Source organism: Netta rufina, assembly GCF_964035555.1.
Source record: "Netta rufina genome assembly, chromosome: 1".
Lineage (NCBI taxonomy): Eukaryota > Metazoa > Chordata > Aves > Anseriformes > Anatidae > Netta > Netta rufina.
In genome coordinates, this window is record NC_140123.1 from 76,578,039 (window position 1) to 76,600,140 (window position 22,102).

Consider the following 22,102-nt stretch of genomic DNA (forward strand, 5'->3'; position numbering starts at 1 on the left):
AAGGAATAACATGTCTACAGAAGTCATAATCAAGTACTGAGAAAAGACATTTTATACTCTCATTTGCTGCTTACATTCTATTTGGTGTGTACTGCATTTCTCACTGATGTAATGGTTTATGCTGCTGATTATTTTACTACTGGCTAAGTGCTGTAGGTTTCCAGCTAACTTACACTTCATTGCACTGGTGGCAGTTGCCAATTACAATTTTTAGGTACAGGTTAATCTTTAAACACCACAATAGGCTTTTGGAACTGAGAAGAACCATGTGAGAGATGCAGAATTTTGGGGGCAAAGAAAAGTTGTTCTGGAAGTAACGGAGGGGTTGTCACTCCCATAGCCTGGCCAGGCAAACAGGCTGTGTGCAACATCTTCACATGTAAAATCAGCAACAGGTTTCCCTGCAGATTTTGTCTCACACCGTTATTAAATACAAAGAGAAGAATCTGTCTCCCAGCTGCCTACTGCCCAAGGATGCTGTCCTTCTGAATCAATGGACCCATCATAATGTCAAAAAGCTGTACTCAAGTCTAACACATGCCAACAAGCCCATCGGGGTCTAGATGTGTCCGAGCTTGTTGACATGCAACAGCAAAGCCAGTAGCAGAGCATGCCTGTGCAACAAAACACCACCATCAAGCTGTCATGCACAGAGGAGATGTGCAGATCCAGGAGCTGCACAGGAGAGGACTGTGTTGCCATAGCCTCTGGAGATACCTGCACATGGAACCAGTGAATCTCCATCAGCTGGAAGATACAGCAGGAGAGGAGAGGAACTGCATTAAAGGTGATGAGAATTCAAGTAACAGCTTAATGACACTTCGCATCCCTCCTCGGTGGTGGTAACAACCAGTCATGGTGCTAATTACAGACGAGAATAATTTTTCAATGAGGATTTCCTTTTACAGGATATTTCTCCTGTGAAATAAACTTCCTTGTCTTTCATCACTAGTCCAGAAAATGTCCTCCAGCTGTAGGAGCGAGCGCATCTTTTAGAGAATAGCATAATTTATTCTTTGGTTCAAAGAGGAGAAACTAGAAGGCAGTTAAGAACTCTCCTACCATTTATAAGAAGCATTATTTAGATTCATGGGAAAACCACAGAGGAAAGCAAATATAAATATGTATAATAATAATAATAATATTAATAATAGCAATTTTAAAGAGCATCTAAGGCACCAAGTGTGGTACAATTTACATTGAAGTATGGGTACAGTCGACCACAACCCAGCAAGAGAACCATTCAGCTTGAGTTTACTCTTGGAAACCCTCCTTCTTCTCCCCTATACTTCTCCCCACTGCAGAGCTGCACTAATTTTGTTTTTATAATACTGGATAAAAACTCTAACAAAGAAGAAAGTGTTGTGAAATCACTGTATTCTCTTTCAAATGAAAATTCTGTGTCCTTCAGGCTGTCAGGCTGGGACATCTTGGAGGACTCAGGCTGTAATCACAAGAGCAGTATTTCTGAAAGGGCGTCTTACATAAAATTGAATTTTGCATGTGAGTTACCTATATACATTGGTAAGTGTTTTAGAGCAATTAGAAAAAATGGCATATGGTAAAGCTTACATATTTTTATAATATGTTAATGATTAACTGACTCCTTAAATCTTTGTTGACTTAGTGGGAGAGTGACAAGGAACTGTGAGGTACCTGTTTGGTAGCGCAACAAGTCAGAAAATTTGCACGGGCATTTTTTTCCACCTCCTTTCTGGAACTTGCTTCATCCAGCTGACTGCTTCAAAGCCTTAGGCAACTCTCAGACTCACAGAAGTAAGTCTTCTCTTTCTTTATATGACTTATTTTATGAAGTGCTGATAGAGAACAGATGGAGAGAGATTTAAATATTTATTTGTTTCCTCTAAAGAATGTTTTCCCAATTGGGAATTGAAGAATTAAGTTTTCGAGCATTAAATCATAGGGATATTGCTAAGAAGAGACCTTCTTAATTACTCCACTGTTTTTGTTGCTGTTGTTTTTTTAACTTCCTTTTTCCTGCAAGACTTAGATTGAACTAAGGCTTTGGTTAGTAAGCCATGTCCTGTATAGACCAATAAAGCTGCATCTAGACTATAAAGCTTTAGGAAAGAAGGATTTGAATGTTAATTTCAAAATGCACGTGGTGCCTGGCAGTGTCTAAAGCTAAAATATTTGCTTAAACATGAGAAAAACTGAAATAAATGAATTCCTGCTTACACAAGCTGGGAAAAACAACTTTGTGCATATTTTATAGAGGAAGAGTTTATCGTGCACTTTCTTTTCAAGGTGGTTACAATGTGCATCAGAATTCCTAAAGCAGAACAGTCTTTTGACAGGCAGATGTGCTGCAGCCAGGAAGCAAGGATAGGCAAACATTGTCTATCCTTTTAAATAAATATATTTATTATATTTACATGCTTGTTCCTTGGAAGCAATAGCACAGCTAAAATAAAGCCCACTAAAATAAAAACTGTAGCAACAGAAAAGCAAAGGATGATTCTTCCTGCCTGCTTTGGAAAACTCTCCTGTCAACCACCCAACCCATGCCTACAAAGAAAGCCTCACACTCAAGCTGCCGTGTGAAGGCTGTGTGCTCGCCCACTCCCCGTTTGTGGGGAGGTCCTCAGGCACCGTAGGTGCTGGGAGCGTTCACTCCTCCTGACCGTGTGCCTGTGCAGCACCTGGGCTGACGCTCTGGGTGCTCCCAGTTTCCCCCACTTCTCCCACGGGCATCATCTGTTCCTGTTCTTTTGGGATGACTCCTCTTGGGCAACTTCTTCTCATGCCCCGGGCTCATGATCAGTGCCCTGATCCTCCTGGTCTGTCAGAGACCTGGATGTGGTCCCTCAACTGTGCCACTTGGGCTTTAAACTGAGCTCCTTTCAAGCCTCAAGGCAAAGGCAAAGCAGTCTGTAAAAACTATGACAATATGGGGTCAGCTGGGTCCCGTTTCAAGCCTACTGCCATCACACTCCATATGCCCCTGCAACATTTCCTCATTTAACTTTGAGCTTAAGGTGGGATCAAGCACAGACAAGTAAATTAGTGAGGTGTATGTAGGAATTATTTGTTTCACTTCATCCTGCCATCAAAGCAAATCAAAGGAAATCTTTCCCTGAAATGGGCAAAGAACTTTTACACAGCTAGATTTCAATGCGGAGCAGAAGAGAAGAGTTTCTGCAGTTTGCTTTTTTTAAAGCATGAAGCAAAAGGGGAGGCAGCAGGGTTCATAACACTGGATATAGACATTTGGGAAGAAGGGGGGTGCATAAGGTGTTTTAAATCTGGAAATACTCTACAAAGGCTTTTAAGACTTTATGCCCTCCTAATTTGTCTTTTCTAATTAAAAATGGGTGTATTAGGGGTACACCAGGTGAACCTAACCACCAGACATCAGGGTTCAAGACCTCTCATCAAGGAGACTGCTGCTGGAGGTCCCAGTGCATTGCCAGGCTGGCACCAGTCTCCACAAGATCCCTGCTACATGGCAAACTTCCTCAAAGCTGCCAAAAAAAAAGCTAGTGCCATCTGGCCCTCACCCCATCATGTGAAATGATGCATTTAAAGACAAGTGTTGGGGGTGATCTCGCGGCTGGGGGCACTCTCTTGTGCCCCCCTAAACACTGAGCCCCTGGAACAGGCCCTTGGCCTATGAGGGGATCTGAGACCCAGTAACCCCAAAAGGCCCAATTACATTGAAAGGCCCAATTACATTAAAAAAGTATGCTAGCTAATGTCTGACATTTTTTTTTTCTTTTCCTCATTCACCTTCACGATATTTTAAATCTTTTTTATAAAGTAGGTCTGAAACACAGTTGATGCTTACAGACTGCTGAATGTAATTAAAATAGATTTTCACAGGGACCAGAATTAACTCCAGAAGTGAAATGCATGTAGGTGTCATTGAGGTTTCACTGCTCTGAGAACACAGTTGCAGCCTTGTGTCACTAGAGATTACTGGAAATACAAGAAGTGTAGACAAAATCTGACGTGCAGCTTCATTTGTTTGCTCCCACTGCTGTGACCATCAGGAGATGTGACCGTGGCCACAAAGAGCTGACCTTTACCTCTTAGGCTGCAGCATGCCATTTTGTTCTTTTTAAAGGCAAGCCTGAAGCACAGATGACCCCCAAAAGCTCTGTGAAACCATTGAGAGCAGCTTGTCTCCATTTTTTTTTCCTAGAAGCAAGCCCGTAGCAGTAAGAAAATTGCCACAGCTCCCAGGCATTCTCGTCTGTTCCTTGTACCGAAGAGAGGGAAAGCCATGTCTCAGAGTGTCCCTGAAATAAAGGGGCCCAACACAAGTTTCACAACAGCTACTCACTGTGTACTGATTTAAATAAAAAGCAGCAGTAAAGATGAAAGGATCCTTCAAGTCTTTATGTTTGGACTAATTTACTAATGTGTACCTCTTTTTCATTAGCTTCTATCTTCCCGGTGAAAATTTCCATTGAATGCTATCAAGTTTACATTTTGCTTTTACTCAGTAGGGTATTTGGTTAAAAATATATCCATGAATGAAATACCTTGCAAATTAAGAAAATGAAAGATGTATCAAGAGAGAAAATGACAGCAAGGCACTACCAGATGAGGAGCCTGTGGAAGTGGTTCTCTTTTTTCTAGCTCTTGTTTCTAGACTTTTGAAAGAATGGCCCCAGAAGTTGCTGGAGTGCTTGTTGGATTGGGCTGAAGCTACTTTAAATTATAATGTAGATGTATAGGGACTCCAAGAGGTGGGACTGAGCCACCTCTTAACACAGTCCTCTTGCTTCTTTGGGTGACAAGGGTCTTCAGTGCCGCCTTTTGCCCACTGGCATACACAGCACGTACACCTACCTGGCTCCTCCCGGCCTCACTGGCTTTGCAGTCAACCTCTACCCCAGGAAATATCTGGCATGCAAACTCTGAATGCTGGCATCCACAGCTCTGAGTGAGCTTCCAAATCAAGACATGCATGTCGGTAAAGCCAACTGATTATTCAGACGACCTCCCGTCGCTGCCCGAATATGAGTTCATTTGCCTTGGGAGATTTTGGGTAGTGCTCACGTTACATCACTGTGTTATTCAGATCATATAGGTAATCTTACTATGCTAACTGAATTAATTCCAAACATTTATATAATTACCGAAGCATGAGATCAGTCAACAGATTACGCCATCGCCACCCCTGTCAGCCTCTCGCCCCGGCTGTCCTGGAGCAACCGCGGCTGGAGGCGGCCTCTGCTGGCGGCTCCGGGGTGTGCTCGGGACCTGCGAGCAAAAATCCGTCTTGGCCAGAGCTCCGCAGTTTTGGAAGGGCTCGCAGTACGCTCACCTCGAAAGTCCGCAAAAAAAGAGCTCGTTTCGCTTCCAAGAGCCCGTGGAGGGCTTCCAAAGAGGATTGAGCAAAGGCAGGGTGAGCCCGAGGGGCTGTGCCGCGGTGGGTCATGCACACGGCCACGCGCCAGGACCTCGAGGCTAAACACTGGACGGTTTGGCAAAACTAAAATATTGAATCGGCAATGAAGGGTAAGCTTAGAAGTGCCTCCTCTAAGACACTGTGCAGGCTCCTGATTTATGTAAGAAACTCGATGCTAAATATGCTCTTATCTGAATCCTATCCTTAAAATCAGTGCTTCTGGCAAGTGCTGCATGCCCATTCTGAGCTGAAGATTGCAGTAAAACCTATAGTGCTTTTATTAATATTCACTATAATAGAGACAGGAAACAGAAAATAGATCACTGTGCTTGATTTTGATGTGTTTTGTATGTCAGGCAACTTCCTTGCCAACTTGACATTTCATTCATTATCTTCTTGCTAGTCCTAATACAAGCAATGATGACTATAGGCCTCCGTCTGGTTTTTCAAAACAGGCCAGTACAAAAACTGTAATTCAACTTCATGATTGATCTCTAAAGTACTTCTTTACTTCTTTTCCACACAGATTTTTCTCTAAATCAGTACCACCAGGTTAGATCTAATAAGCTCCAGTAGGGAGGGTACGGAAAGTAAGCCAACACAAGCAACTTCTTGTGTTTCTAGACATTTGGTACTTCATCTAAACATGGGACCTCCAACTTTGTTATCTGGTTAATTTCTGTTGTTTACAAAATTTTTGTGTAAGCATTGAATTCTTTCATTCTAAGTGTTTGCTTGTTCTGTATATTTGGTGAATATCACAGTGAAAACAAAACAAAACAAAACAAAACTTTTCCCATTTTTGATTTTTAAATTTTAATTCTGGAAACCATTCCAAATAATGTACCATGTGACAGAGGGATCAGAAGTTATGGACACAATCATCTTGTTTAATTCTGTGAGAAGACAAGTGGACAAATTCAACCCATAAATATACATGCTGACATCATACTCTTAACAGCTGTCAGTGATACCGAGCAGCATGATTGCATGTCTTTTATGACCTTGATATCAATCAATTGATTAAATGGGTGTTTATAATGAATAGTCTTACAGAAATATGAGCTCTGCCCAGAATGGTATTTTAAGATGGTTCAGATCTGACCTCCGCGTGTTCAACTGATTTAAACAGAAGCAGAAGGAAGTCAATGCAGAAATATTTTGATTGCTTTCTTCTTTTGACTAAGAAGAATCAACTGACAGGTACAGAAAATTCACTATTTTAATGTGGAAATGTGACAGGGAAAAAAAAAAAAAAAAAAAAAAACACCATTCCTAATTTCATGTGAGGGCTACCATACTGTGGCTGTTAACAACTGTCAAATTTATATATATGTGTGTGTATGTATATACACACACATATATATAAAATCACTCTGCAAATACAGCAGCTTGAGAAAGCATTTATAAATAGGTTTCATTTTAAGTAGATACAAACATAGGAGGATATTCTGGAGCAATTTCCTCCACACCAGAAAAGATTAAATATACATTTGCAATAATGGAGATTAATATGTCCCACAGGAAACCAGTCCTATTGAAAATACATACATGAACTGGGAGACCAAAATGACAAAACTGAAGATTTTGCTGTGTCTGGCTGGTGTCAGAAACCACTCTGTTCCATCCTCTTATCACTGGCATCAGATTCAGGACTGAAGTAAGTAAATAGTGTGTACTGGTGTGAGAAGATGGAAAGTTTGCTTAAGCCCATGTTGTTATAAAGATATTGTCTATTTAGGATTTCCACATATGGATTTTTGCAGCTAGATTGTATCACTACTGGTATTTGTTAGTTTAAGATAAGATAAGTAAATAGAAAAGTTGTTGTTTTAATAACAAAACTCAGTTGCAGATCTATCTTCTTGTTACTGGAGTGAACTTGGTACAGTATTTCTTCCGTCTTGAATGCACTGGAGGCAGGAAAAAAGGTATTTTAGATAACTCATGGAATACAAAGTTCCCTACTGCCTTTCAGGTCTACATAATAAATTCAAAGTCACATTTTCTCTGCTGACAAGTCATTGCTATAGCTATTCAGAAGGCTTTATTAAAGATGTGGGAAATTAAGAGGGCTTTTTCATTAAAAAAAGACAACCTTAACTTGCACTCAGGCTGTAGAGTCAGCAAACAAACCTAGAGCCTTTTGTTAGGTGAAATGACTAGAGTCTTTTCCACCACAGCCTTAGGATGATTTGGGCTGGAGAAGCCAGATATGTTATGAACAAGCGTGACTTGTGAAGGAAAAATGCTGCAGAAACCTCTGTTAATGTCTGAGGGTGGGAAACTGAGGGCTGCACACCCAGGCTCCAGCCTCTGCACAGAGCGTTGCATTTCTGATTCACTCCAGTGTTTCTGATAAAGCACTCATGGCTGAATAAGCTAAAATGGTCAAAGTTCAGTTGTTGTTATTAGACTCGTGGTCCGGGTTTGCTCATGCCTCTGAGCTACGACATTTTCTAATGTTGGTCCCAGTGGCCCTAGAAAATGGCAGCAGAAAAGCAGAAAGTGTTTCAAGCAGGGCTGCTGTGCAGGAGCCACAGCTGTCAGGGACGACACACATGGCTTCTGCAACTGCCTCATGGCATCTCACCGTACAGGATCCCAAAGATTTTGTCAAATTTACCTTCTACTAGCCAGTACCCCCGGGGCTATTGGTTGTATGCAGTGCATATAAGAGCCTTTGGAACATAACAGTTAACTTGGGAAAAGATGTGTTTTCCTTTTGTGAATGTAAAATAGAGGTCATGATGGGAGCTAATCATTATTTTACCTTTCCTTTGCTTGTGATACAGTGAAATATATGGAATTAAAGCCTAGATATTATTTATCTATGGGCTTCAACACTTCGCAACAGTTAGAGAAAGGTGACTACCAGCCTCCTTCCGCACATGTACTCCCTCCTGCTTTTCACTAGCAGAGGCACCATTCACACAATCAGTAACTTTACGATGTGTTTCTTTCCAGTACCCATCTCTCTTTGCACGGTCTGAGGCAGAGCAGACCTCCAAACGATGAGCTCCCTGACCAGCACCTCACACCTCCAGCTGGCTGCCTTTGCCTTGGGTACAATAGGCTGGATCCTGTGCACCATTTCCATGGGACTTGTGGAGTGGAGAGTGTGGCATGTGGACAACACCACCATAATCTCCTCTGGCATTGCGTGGGTGGGGATTTGGAAAGTCTGCTTCATCAGTTATCTTCATGTCTCATCTGGCTATAAAGAACAGTTCTGTCATAAATTCAGTGGCTATGACTCCTTCATCCCCCACGAAATTTATGTTGCCCAGGGTCTTCTGCTGATCGCCATGGTCATGGGTTTGCTGGGACTGACAGCCACAGTATTTGCTCTGAGAAATATTTATATGGGAATCAGCCGCAAAACTCTCATCACCCATTTCTTCCTGCTGGGTGGCTTCTTCTACATATTTGCCGGTCTGTGTGTCCTGGTTCCAGTGAGCTGGAACTTCTATTCTGTAGCACAAAACCAGAGCATCGCTTTTCCGCCCTCTTACTACATGCCCTCCAGTCCCATGGCGCAGGAAGTCGGTGCTGCCATTCCCATTGGGATCATAGCTGTCATCTTGCTGCTGCTGAGTGGGACTTTTTCTCTCTCCTACAGATTTCCTATAACCACAAACACAGACATGAAATCCTGATGGGATAAATCCCCCCGTGCTGTTTCAGAACAAGAGCACAGTCAAAAGATAAGGATGTCAGCACGAGTAATTTTATAGTCAAGAAACAGCAGAATTTAATTGTATCCTACAGTAGCCACCATAATTTGTTATATAAACCAGCTGAACTACCATTTTGATTGTCACATATGACAAGAGGTTCGTTTTTGAGATAACTGCTGTAAAGCAGCAACTGTGATTATTAAGTTTTATCAGTCTCCCTCTTTTGTATATACAAACTTTGTTGATTAATTTATTTGTGTGTGAGTGTGTGTTTCAGGTATTTACTATATTTAAACAGCTGAATCTGAATTAACTGTCCTGTTAGAAACACATGGAATGACACATGTTTTACTGTGAACTTGCTTCCTTGTTGGTACTGAAGTATTTTGTCCATTATTAAATGACATTTTTAGTGAAGTGTATTTTGTGACAAGTTGAGACTTTTAATACAAATGATATGAGTGTATCAAATGGTTGTGTCAAATGAGTCTTTGCTGAACTGTCTTACAAAGCTCTTGCCAGTCTCTCTTCTTGCTCTAGGGCATGTAAAGAGCCATGTCTTTAATGCTTCTGTTTTTCTTCCAAGCTATTTGCATTTTATGTTGCAACACGTTTGCCTGTGGGCAAGGTGTGCTCTTAGTTCCTCACCTGGGCAGAGCCAAAAAGTCTGCAAACATATGCTTCTTCATCAGACACTTCACTGAATCCAAAGGTGTTGCAAAAGATGGAAAATTCTTCTAGAAGTTATTACAAAACTGCTGCCAAAATCAGTGCTCTTAGTAGTTGGGAATACTCAGTACAACTTCCCGAGTATGATTCATCGAACCTGATGCAGACATCTGTACCTAAATCGGTCACTTTAGTCTTTGTTTATAGTCAGTGCAGAGAAAAAGACAGTCTAGACAGAAAAAGACATCTATCCAAAATAGATGCCTAGAGTAGCAAGATGTAGGAAGATGACATGCTCCCTAAAAAATCTGTTTCTCTTAATTCATTATAATGACTGTAATAACTACAGTTGCTAACTCATGTGCACACAACCAAACTTCACATAGGAGGGAGGGAGAGAGGCCCCAAACACATAAAGGAAACAAACAAACAAAAATAAAGAGGTTGGGAGGGATGAGCAGACAGTGCTGACAATCTGATGATTACTGAAAACAGGTTCCAGAAAAAGTGATTGCAGTTTCAAAGAAATGCAACAAGAATCTAAGCAATTTATTTTTACTGTTTTAATTATTAATTTTCTCATAGATTCGGAGGAAAAAAAAAGAAAATAAAAGAAAATGTAAAGCAAACAAACAAAAAAGTAACTTATTGTACATAACAGTAAAATGTAAAATGCCAGCAAGACAATTCATATTGCTTGTGGTTGTTATTCATGGTGAGTACTTTTGCTGTCTTTAAATTTTGGAGAGAGAGAATGCCAAGCACCTCAACCTTTTGCAGTTCTCTTCTCTTCTTACTTTTAGGAAGAAAGGTAACTGTCCAAGTTCTTAAACCATTACAGCAGCTCCTCTGTCTACTGCTTGCTTTCTCCCCGGATCCTGGTTAATATCGCTTTTTTTTTTTTTTTTTTCCCACCAAGACTGCTCTTGTTCATTTCTGCCTTAAGTTTCACCCCAAATGAACCCATTAGAAACACATAGATATGAGCAAGTTAGTCCTTTATTACTACCTCATCTTGTTAGAGCATTCCATTTTTATTCTCTACATCTTCCACACAGTCTTGTCTTTGCTCTACTGACTTCCTACACAGAATCCCTACAGCACATTCATTCCCTCTCTGGTCTGCCCATCTTTTCTGAAATGGTAGCCTATCTCACCATTAGTGATGGATGAGATGCAGTTGTTTATCTTTGGGTTGTTTGCAGTGCTGCAAAGCACTTTCAAACAGTGCTTCAGTGAAGGTGCATGACTTGATATTTTGTTTATTCAATATTGTTTCTAGTTTCATGTCTGTTAAACATCCTACACTACATTGACATTTTTCTTTTTAAATGTGCAGGTCAATGGAACTGTTTTCTCTTCCCACAGCGCTTACAATGATACTAGATTTTATCTTGTTGTTGTAAAAAAAAAAAAAATATATGTATCCATGTGTTTATGCCAGCATTTCCCCACACTAATAAAAGACCAATATTTCCTGGCAAGGAACTTGAACTTTAACAGAAAATTAGTGTTTTCACAACTTTTTTTTGAACTCACATATGTAAATACAACCCCAGTTGTATTTATTATTTATATTTACTAAATGACTGTGTTGGGTTCACACTTACTCTTCTTGGCTTAAAGAGAAAGCAACATCACATGCCTGCCAACTTTTTGCATTGCTGCCACAGCTGTTTCCACCAGGGATTCTGTTGGTCTGTCCTGATATGCGATTGTAAAACATTTGTCATGGGTCATATGTGTAGATGAGGTGTTGAGGAAAATCCCTAGCCAAACACTGAAATAGATTACCTAAGGGTACGTGTCCTTTTTCAAAATTACATTTTACTAAAAATAAGTTTAGATAAATACTGCCGTGCATGACATAGAAATGTCTGTGGCTATGATCTAGGAGAAGCTGTTGATGTCCTTTCCCACCGTGCTTCCAAGGTTTCTAATGCAGGCATCTATCAGTAGTTACATGGTCCAGATTACACTTTGATATATAACAACTTGTGGTTTATAGTCAAATACAAGAGGATATTAAAAATTCCAGTCCTTCCCTGAAGAAAAGATAGGAGAAAATAAATCTTAGCTGAAAATAAGGTAGAGGCAAAACTTCCATTGGTTTCAATGGGATCAGGTCTGTCTAATCTTGATTCCCCCAGGCTGTGTAATTCATAAAATTCTAGTGAATGTTTACATTCATTAAGATTTTGTAATTAGAGAAAAGTAAAGTAACGTATTTGTTTCTTCACAAGAGAGGAGGCAAGGTTTCTTTGTGCAAACTTTCATGATACATTAGTTAGAGAATTAAAAAAGTTAAGCTACCTTTCAGTAGTTCAGTATGTTACCATTTCAGTTGGGTTTGCACAGCTATTTTTAGGGTTGCCTACAAAATCTGACACCTGAAATGATTTGGATTTAAAACTCAAAAAGTGCAAAAATTTTCTGGAAGGCTATTTTCAATCTAGATTACTTTAGGGAGCTACTCTGTAGCCTGTCCCTCCCTGCCATAATTTGTAGTAGCACAACTGAGGACAGGCAGTGAGCTGCGGTGCAAAGACAGGATTGTGTGGTCAGAGCCTTGAGGGACAGAGAAAAGGGGCGAGAACAAGCAAATTTCACTACGGAAGAGATTGTATCAGTGAAGCTACATCTTCAGCTTCAGTGCAGACCCGGACCTGCTGCATCTCCAGTGACAGCGCTGCTCGCTCTGTGGGTTCCACCCTGTCTAGGAATGTCTCCAGGCTGGCCTCAGTTTATATGCACAAACCAGCCTTGCTTTATTTTTTCTGAGTTGACAATAAACAAGTGTCTTGTGATTAGCTCACATGCCTGAATGCACTGCTGGGGCTGATCTAAATACCCAGACTCTCTTTCAAATCTGCTGGATATCCAGACACAATGGTAAGGCATCCATCTCTGACCTGCAGAACATACTCCTTGGCACTATTGTATCAAACAAAACATTTTGTTAACCCTATTAATGCAGACTATTTACCTTACCCGTCTATTTATTGCCACAGACCAAAATGTGTTAAATACTCTTCTCAAAAATGGATGCTTAAATAGTGGGAGAATCTGAAAAGTTTCTAATGGTAAAACAGGCCAATAGAACTATGAGATTTTATTCCCAGGTGAATATGTAATTCTGACTAACATCATTTGAGTTAATGTTAAGGAAGAGGAAGGAACAAGAGACATTGTACTGTAAAGTAGGTCATAACGTTATTTGGGTTAAGTCAATAAACAAAATTTTTTATTCACATCAGCAGTTTTACATGTAGACAATTTTAATTGCTGACTTTAAGTTCTTTAGTTTATTAAAAACAATGCTAGTCTCAGAAAGAAATGTCTTTGTTGTCACATGGCTTATGGTATATTACAATGATGAGAGTAAGGGTGTTTTTCAAGAGAGCTATTTTTAGGTCTTGGACCATTTTTCCCTTAGAATGGAAAAACTGAAATGTCACAGGCAATTTCCTGCTCTTTAGGCCATTAAAATACTTCAGGACAAAGAGTTTTTGCTTTAAAAATATAAGTCTAGCTGGCATAGTGTTTTAACAGTGAATTGTTTTCTTAAAATAGGAAACCAATGTACATTAAATTAAAGGTTCCCAGAAGAGACATGTTCTCTGTGAAAATATACCTTTTTTCAAAGCTGAACTGGAATTCCTTTCATTCTTGTCAAAATCTGTATTGTCAGATCCAGCATCAGCTCATAAAAATGTATTTTTCAACCAAGATATTCCCTTCTCACTACTCAGATATTTACTCTATTTACATTGCATGGTGACGTTCAGTAATTAGCATGGTACTTCAAAGTGTATTGGCTGCCAATCATTTTATCAAAACCACCTATGCACCAATCACAAAAACCTAAGTTAATCTCATCTCAAAATTAGAAAACTAATAAACACCAATAAATACTGGCACATTTGGAATGGGGTACAGTATGGACTGTTAAGATCCAGTTCACAGGAAGCCACGTTACCCCCTTTCTCTTGGGATGTATTTGGAAAGGTCTAAGCACAAGATAAATACCTGGAATGGTATTTTGAAGAAGCATGTAAGTTTTAAATGGTCCAACACCCTTCAAGGTTTCTGACGTGCAAGCTGTTTTATGGAAGCTGAATATTCCGACCCATTATGGAATAAAGTGGCACTTGAGAAAAGTTACATCCTGCTTTTAATTAACATTCTCAAAATATTGCCAGTTACCTGCTCCCCCAGTCTGTCCCAAATGGCCTCAGAAAAAATACTGTAAGTAGAAGAGAATGCATATGAAAGCAATACAGGAGACTTCTGGAGTGCATCAAGGATAACTTCCTGGTCCGGGTACTAGAAAAAACAACCAGAGGAGAAGTGTTACTGGAGCTGGTGCTCACCAATACAGATGAACCTTAACCTCTTATTAAAGAGGTTAAGATTGGAGGCAGTCTGGGCTGCATGGCCCACACCATGGTTGAGTTTGTGATCTCAAGGAATACTGGCCTGGCAAAGGGCAAAGTCAGGACTCTGAACTTCCAAAGAGCAAATTTCCACCTGTTTAAAGATCCAGTGGATGAGATCCCATAGAACACTGTCCTCAGGGACAAAGGAGCTCAACACAGCTGGCAACTTTTTAAGTATGTTTTCCTTATAGCACAAAAGTTCTTCATCCCCCTGTGTAAGCAAGCAAGCTGGCAAGGTAGAAAACATGGATGGCTGGTCAAACTGAGGCACAAGAAGGAAACGTAGAGGCAGTGGAAACAGGGACAAGTGGCCTGGGAAGAGGACAGGGATGCTGTCTGAGTGTGCAGGGGTGGGATCAGGAAAGCCAAGGCATGGATGGAACTAAGCTTGGCAAGGGAGGCAAAGAATAACAGGAAGGGAGTCTGTAGGTACATTGCTCAGAAAAGGAAGGCCAAGGAGAGTGTAACCCCATTGATGAATGAGAAAGAACTGGTAATGACAAACATGGAGAAGGCTGAGGTACTCAACAACTTCCTTGCCACAGCCTTCACTGCCAGTAAGACCTCCTATGTCTCTCCTTTCCCTGAATCTGTAGGTGGGGGCTGAGGGAACAGAGTCCCTCCCAGTGTAAGTGAAGACCACCTGATGGAACTTAACAAGTACAAGTCTATGGTGCCCGATGCCATGCATACCAAGGTCCTGAGGGAAATGGCTGATGGAGTTGCCAAGCCTTTCTCACCATCATATTTGAAAAGTCCTGGCAATCAGATAAAATCCCCAGTGACTGGAAAAAAGGAAACATCACTCCCATTTTTAAAAGGGTAGAAAGGAAGACCTGGCGAACAAGTGACTGGTGAGCCCCACCTCTGTGCCTGAGAAGATCATGGAACAGATCCTCCTGGAAGCAATATCAAGGCACATGCAAAACAAAGAGGTGATCTGGGACAGCCAGCATGGCTTCACCAAGGGTAAATCCTGCCTGACCAATCTGGTGGCCTTCTGTGATGGAGTGACTGCATCAGGTGACATGGGAAGACCGACTGATGTCATCTACTTGGACTTCTGTAAGGCCTTTGACATGATGCCACATGACATCCTGATCTCCAAATTGGAGAGAGATGGATTTGAAGGGTAGACCATTCAGTGGATGAGAAATTGGCTTGAAGGTGACCACCCAGAGAGTGGTAGTCAATGGCTCTATGTCCAGGTGGAGGCCCATGATGAGCAGTGTCCCTCAGGGGTCTGTCCTGAGACTGGTACTGTTTAATATCTTTATCAACAACATAGAGAGTGGGATTGAGTGCACCCTCCGCAAGTTTACAGATGACACCAAGCTGAGTGGTGCAGTTGATACAACAGAAGGAAGAGATGTCATCTGAAGAGACCTGGACAGACTGGAGAAGTGGACCCAAGTGAAACTCAAGAACGTATCTGCTCAGACAGATAATGACAGGACAAGGGGGAATGGCTTTAAACTAAAAGAGGGGAGATTTAGATTAGAGGGTAGTAGGAAATTCTTCACTCAGAGAGTGGTGAGGCACTGGAACAGGTTGCCCAGAGAAGCTGTAGATGCCCCATCCCTGAAGATGTTCGAGAACGAGTTGTACAAGGCCCTAGGCAACCTGATCTAGTGGGTGGCAACCCTGCCCATGGCCAGGGGTTGGAACTAGGTGGTCTTTAGGTCCCCCCAACCCAAGTCATTCTACAATTCTATGGTTCCATGATTCATGTGGGAAATTGAAAACCAGAGGCATTGCACCCATTGTGTAGGTATATTGCAGCTGCTGGCTTTGTGAAATTGACGGGAAAAATCCCTTATCACAACAGAAGACAACATAACTGGAAATGAAACATTCAGTTTGGTGAAGAGAGTGGAAATAACAGTGATACTGCTGAATAACACATCAAAGGTATGGGAATAAGCTGGCCGATTTGGATACGTTTCATCTTCCCCTTAAAAAAAGTTTTCAAAGACAAGAGCTACATGTGGAACTGGAATTATTTTAATTTTGCAGGGTCATGAGGATGATGGAAATACAGGCTGAAACAGCTTCTTATCTTTATACTCTTGGAAGAACTGTGCAATATCCAATAGCTAGCCATGGTCAAAAGAAAAAGGACTAGATCTTGGGGTGAATTTCAAATCACTTAAAGCCACATTTCTAGTGCGTTGCTCGTGTAAAGATGTGGCCATCCACTTACTGGACTTTCAGAAGTCCTACTGAAAAGCCTACTAGCTGTCCCTCCGCAGCTTTCAGAATAATTGTTTGCAGTGGATCTCAATGCTTTACAAATATGTGTAAAATCTGGCCCATAGTGATTCCTTATGACAGATTCCTATTTGTAAACTAAAGATAGTAGCCACAAAAAGTTATGGCATTAAGTACATTAAAGGTTAGTATGGTAGGAGCCACAGAAGGCACTGAAATAGGTCAGCTGGACCACTGCATTTTGCTTGTTTTCTGAAGCTGTGCTCAGAGATGCAGAAGTCCCCTGGTTGTGTGAAGCCGTCTGTAATGTTACTAACAGAGAAGAGGCAGAAGAAGGGTGTCACAGAAGAAAAGAGGCAAAAGCAGGGAGAAAAGAGAGGGGTTTCACAGAGATCACCAGACTGTGCCCTGTTTGGTTAAGAAGAGCTACCTACAGCTGGCTGGCGTTAAGCAGGCTGGGCAGGATGCTGGGGGTCATCTCCTGCATGCAGCACTGAGGGTGGCATACCAGCAATACCTCCATCTTCTCCTCCAGTGTGTATAGGTCTGTCACAGCGCTGGGCTCAGCACTAGGCTTTGCTTTGTATGTTGCTGGGTTTTGTTGTTTTACAGATGTATGTAAATTCAGTGCTAATTTACTTGAATTTTGCCTACTGTAACCAAATGATGTACCAATGGACTCTTGACTAGAAAACACATAAAGGGTGCTTTGTTTGATGGCACCTTGTTAGGAGTAACCTGCCCTTATTCATGCAGAAATACTGTCTTGCATCATAGAGGAGGACAGACAATGATCAGTGTAGCTCTGACTAAAAAAAAAAAAAAAAAAGAAACAAAACAAAAACCTATGATAGGAATAAAATGGGATTGCAGAAACGGCTGTACTTTTTAATGTAAGGGTTTAAAATTAACTAGTATAATAACCTCTGGCAGGAAGGAGCTCAGCACATGCCAATTCATCCTGTCTTTCTATGACTGCAGACTGAGAACACATACCCCATGAACTTACCCATGAGATTAGCTGCAAGAGTGTTAAAGCTTTATCTTCTTGTTGCCATTTCTGAGAAATGTTTATATCTGCCAGCACATCTCTCTATAAATAGCCTCATTTCCAGTGATAGCCCAGGAATTCTGAGAGTTACGTTTTGCAGCTGTACATGGTAAACTTTGCTTGATTTGCTCATAGTCCAAATGGTTGCGAAGCCAATGCAGAATGTCACCAAAGCTGGTGGCTTCCAGTCTCCAGGCCGGCTCAGTCCAGGCCTCCAAGGTGGCCATCAGGTGCTGCTCTCTCTTTCACAAGGCTGGCCATCAAACCATTCAAAGAACGCATTGGCACCACCTGTGCCCTGTTCCAGGAGGAGTTTTAGCTACAAATTTCACAAGCTTTAACACGAACATTTAAACAGCAGTAGTCTAAAGGAAGTTATTATTGAATAGAAAAGCTTGCTCCTGACAAAAGCAGAGCTTGCTTGTTGGAGACCTAGCAGTTCATTATGAATCTGTTTTATTACAGTAAAACATCATCTGTGTGGCAGCAAAGTACTCTGGAGCAGTGTCGTGGTTCCGCTCGAGTGGGCAGCCGAGCTCCACCACAGCCGCTCTCTCACTCCCCCTCCTCAAAGAGGAATGGGGAGAAAATATGTGAAAAGGACTCAAGGATTGAGATAAGGATGAGAAAATCACGCAATAATTATTGTAACGGGCAAAACAGACTCGGCATAAGGAGATAGTAAGATTTATTGCCTACAACTAACAAGCGAGAGAAGTGAGAAAACAAAGAAAAAAAAAACCAAAAGCACCTTCCCCCCCCATCCACCCTCTTCCACCTCCTCCCCCCGAGCGGCGCAGGGGAACGGGGAATGGGGGTTATGGTCAGTCTACAGCACTTCTTCTCTGCCGCTCCTTCTCGGTCACTCTCGTCCCCTGTGCTGTGGGGTCCCACCCACGGGATGCAGTCCTTGATGAACTGATCCGGCGTGGGCTTCCCACAGGCAGCAGCTCTTCCAGAACTGCTCCAGATATGGGTCCGTACCACGGGGTCCATCCCTCAGGAGAAAACTGCTCCAACCTGGCTCCCCTACGGGCAGCAGCTCCTGCCGGGTCACCTGCTCCTGCGTGGGCTCCTCTCCACGGGCTACAGGTCCGGCCCAGAATCTGCTCCGGCAGGGGTCTTCCACAGGCGGCAGCCTCCATCGGTGCAGGGCCACCTGCTCCACCGTGGTCTCCTCCACGGGCTGCAGCGTGGAACCCTGCTCCACCGTGGTACTCCATGGGCTGCAGGGGGACATCCTGCTTCACCATGGTCCTCACCACAGGCCGCAGGGGACTTCTGCTCCGGCGCCTGGAGCACCTCTCCCCCTCCTTCTACACTGACCTTGGCGCAAGGCTGTTCCTCACTCCCGGCTGCTGTGTGGCGCAGCGTTTTTTCCCTGTCTTAAATATGCTCTCACAGAGGCGCAAAACAACATCGCTTATTGGCTCGGATCTGGAAAACAATGGGGCCCTTCCCAAACATGGGGCAGCTTCTAGATCTTTCTCACAGAAACCACCCCTATGGCTCCCTGCTACCAAAACCTTGCCACGTAAACCCACTACATTCCACCCCTCGCCTCTGTTAAAAGCATATTTAAGACTACTCACAACATACTCTTACTTTACAATTATCACAACAACCTTCACAAAATTCACTCAAATCAAAACGAAAAAGAATTCACCACACCAAAGTAAACATAACATCACCACAGCACCGACAAGGTGGACATTTTACACACACACCACCCCTCGTCCCTTCACCACACTAACATATCACAGTTACTGCTTTCTTAAATTCTTCACAACTTGTACATTCCTAACAATCATCCTGCACATATTTTTGCCCGTTACTTCTACTAACTATCATCCTTATCTCAAATTCCTCAAGCCCCACGTTGGGCGCCAAAAAAGACTGTCGTGGTTCCGCTCGAGTGGGCAGCCGAGCTCCACCACAGCCGCTCTCTCACTCCCCCTCCTCAAAGAGGAATGGGGAGAAAATATGTGAAAAGGACTCAAGGATTGAGATAAGGATGAGAAAATCACGCAATAATTATTGTAACGGGCAAAACAGACTCGGCATAAGGAGATAGTAAGATTTATTGCCTACAACTAACAAGCGAGAGAAGTGAGAAAACAAAGAAAAAAAAAACCAAAAGCACCTTCCCCCCCCATCCACCCTCTTCCACCTCCTCCCCCCGAGCGGCGCAGGGGAACGGGGAATGGGGGTTATGGTCAGTCTACAGCACTTCTTCTCTGCCGCTCCTTCTCGGTCACTCTCGTCCCCTGTGCTGTGGGGTCCCACCCACGGGATGCAGTCCTTGATGAACTGATCCGGCGTGGGCTTCCCACAGGCAGCAGCTCTTCCAGAACTGCTCCAGATATGGGTCCGTACCACGGGGTCCATCCCTCAGGAGAAAACTGCTCCAACCTGGCTCCCCTACGGGCAGCAGCTCCTGCCGGGTCACCTGCTCCTGCGTGGGCTCCTCTCCACGGGCTACAGGTCCGGCCCAGAATCTGCTCCGGCAGGGGTCTTCCACAGGCGGCAGCCTCCATCGGTGCAGGGCCACCTGCTCCACCGTGGTCTCCTCCACGGGCTGCAGCGTGGAACCCTGCTCCACCGTGGTACTCCATGGGCTGCAGGGGGACATCCTGCTTCACCATGGTCCTCACCACAGGCCGCAGGGGACTTCTGCTCCGGCGCCTGGAGCACCTCTCCCCCTCCTTCTACACTGACCTTGGCGCAAGGCTGTTCCTCACTCCCGGCTGCTGTGTGGCGCAGCGTTTTTTCCCTGTCTTAAATATGCTCTCACAGAGGCGCAAAACAACATCGCTTATTGGCTCGGATCTGGAAAACAATGGGGCCCTTCCCAAACATGGGGCAGCTTCTAGATCTTTCTCACAGAAACCACCCCTATGGCTCCCTGCTACCAAAACCTTGCCACGTAAACCCACTACAAGCAGGTGTAAGCAAAGTGAACCTAAGTGTGAAAAGAAAATTTAAGCTTTGAGCCTGAAATGTGGGTCTTGCAGAAGTCTGATCATGGAATTCATGTGGAATTTAGGTAAGTATTCAGCAGCCTGCAGGATTGTTCTTTAATATTAAGCTAAAACAGCTAAGCTCTGACGTGCAATGTGACTGTCTAAGGACTATCACATTTTCTCATTTTAAGACAAAGAAAAACTTGACAGTTTGTAGAAAACTTGGCCTTAATTTTTAAAAATATTTTCTGATGTGAATATATACAATGAATCTTAAATAAATTATGTAATGCAATATAAGCTACAATATATTTTAACCTATAATCTATTAAAATAAAATAATTTAATTTGATTACAATGAATTAAAATATTTATATAGTAAAATGCAATGTCTGATAAAAAACATTGTGTGAATTACTAAAGCTAAAGTAATTTTCACCATTAACTTATATGATTTCCTTGTGTCACTGGATGATTAGCTATATCTGTGCAGAAGAGGGGTCAGACAATGGAAAGCACAAAAGCAACTGTATAGAAAAAAATCTATTGCATTGATGGATTTTTTAAAATTATTTTTTAATAAATGAAGGACATATTTAAGGCCTGCTTAGTAAAAATTATGTATTATTAATACAATGCCTTTTGTGAACAAGGAAAATAGAAATGTTGTGCTGGAAACTGAAATGTATCAGACATATCCGTATGGACAGGTAGCCAACTCCTAACTGTGTGTCCAATGAGGCTGAAATTGCGTTTCTTATCAAAAAATTGCCTTCTGTGCTGTGGATGATACCAAACCGGGAGGGGCTCCCCAGCCAGTGGGCTGGAGTGTGGCATACCTGGAGGGGCTGTGGAGCAGTGTCCTCAGTCCTATGAACAGAGGGCCAAGAGAGTTGTGCTGCCCTTTTCCTCTTCTGGGTGAAAGCTGGTGGAGAAAATGGAGCCCAGCCCTTCTTTAAGGTGCACAGAGGTGGTGTAACAGGGAACTGATACCAGTAAGGATATTCTGACAAGATAAAAGGAATGTCTTTTCACCATGAGGGTAGGTAAGCACTGGAACAGGCTTCCCAGAGAGGTTACAAAAATACAGTTTTTGGAGACATCAATACCTGGACTGAGCAGCCTGATCTAAATCCAAAATTATCAGGGGTTTTGGAGCAGATGAGATCCAGAGGTCCATGCCACCAATTTTTTTTTTTTTTTTTTTTTTCTATTTGCAAATCATCATGTTTCTAGAAAATATAACAACAACAACAACAATAAAAACCTAAAATTCTTTTAAAATGACCTTAACCAAAACTACAATGTTTTGGAATGGCCATTGCTCTGCCTTAAGAGATCAAAAAGATTTTTTCTTGTCTAAACACCCAATGCAAACTGAAGATTAAACGTGAGATAAAAGAATAAATGAACATATGAGGAACAAAGGAGAAACCATGAGAGGTATATGAGAATGGCAACACCAAATGGAAGGATTATAAGAAAAAGGTTAGTAAGGGGTAAGAAAAGAAAGATGAGTGAGTCACTGAGGACAGGACTGTGAACCAGACAGGAAAATGTGAATGAAGATGAGAGAAGGAGAAAGGGAAAGAGAAAGGTGGTTTAACAAAGACAGGGAATAGTAGAGGATAAAATCTGTCTGGTGCTACAGAAAATAAAGAATTCAACCTGGTATGGTGTTTTACACAGAAAATGAGAATGGACAGTTT

General features: G+C 42.3%; 1 protein-coding gene across 1 annotated transcript; it reads left to right on the top strand.

Annotated features, from left to right (window-relative positions):
- Window positions 1–8,394: 8,394 nt before the first annotated feature.
- On the top strand, window positions 8,395–9,039 carry CLDN34 (claudin 34; the record flags this gene model as incomplete). The annotated part of the gene is made up of 1 exon (XM_084293562.1): window positions 8,395–9,039. One exon carries the CDS (start codon window positions 8,395–8,397, stop codon window positions 9,037–9,039), a length of 645 nt encoding a protein of 214 aa, XP_084149688.1.
- Between the last annotated feature and the right edge of the window lie 13,063 nt (window positions 9,040–22,102).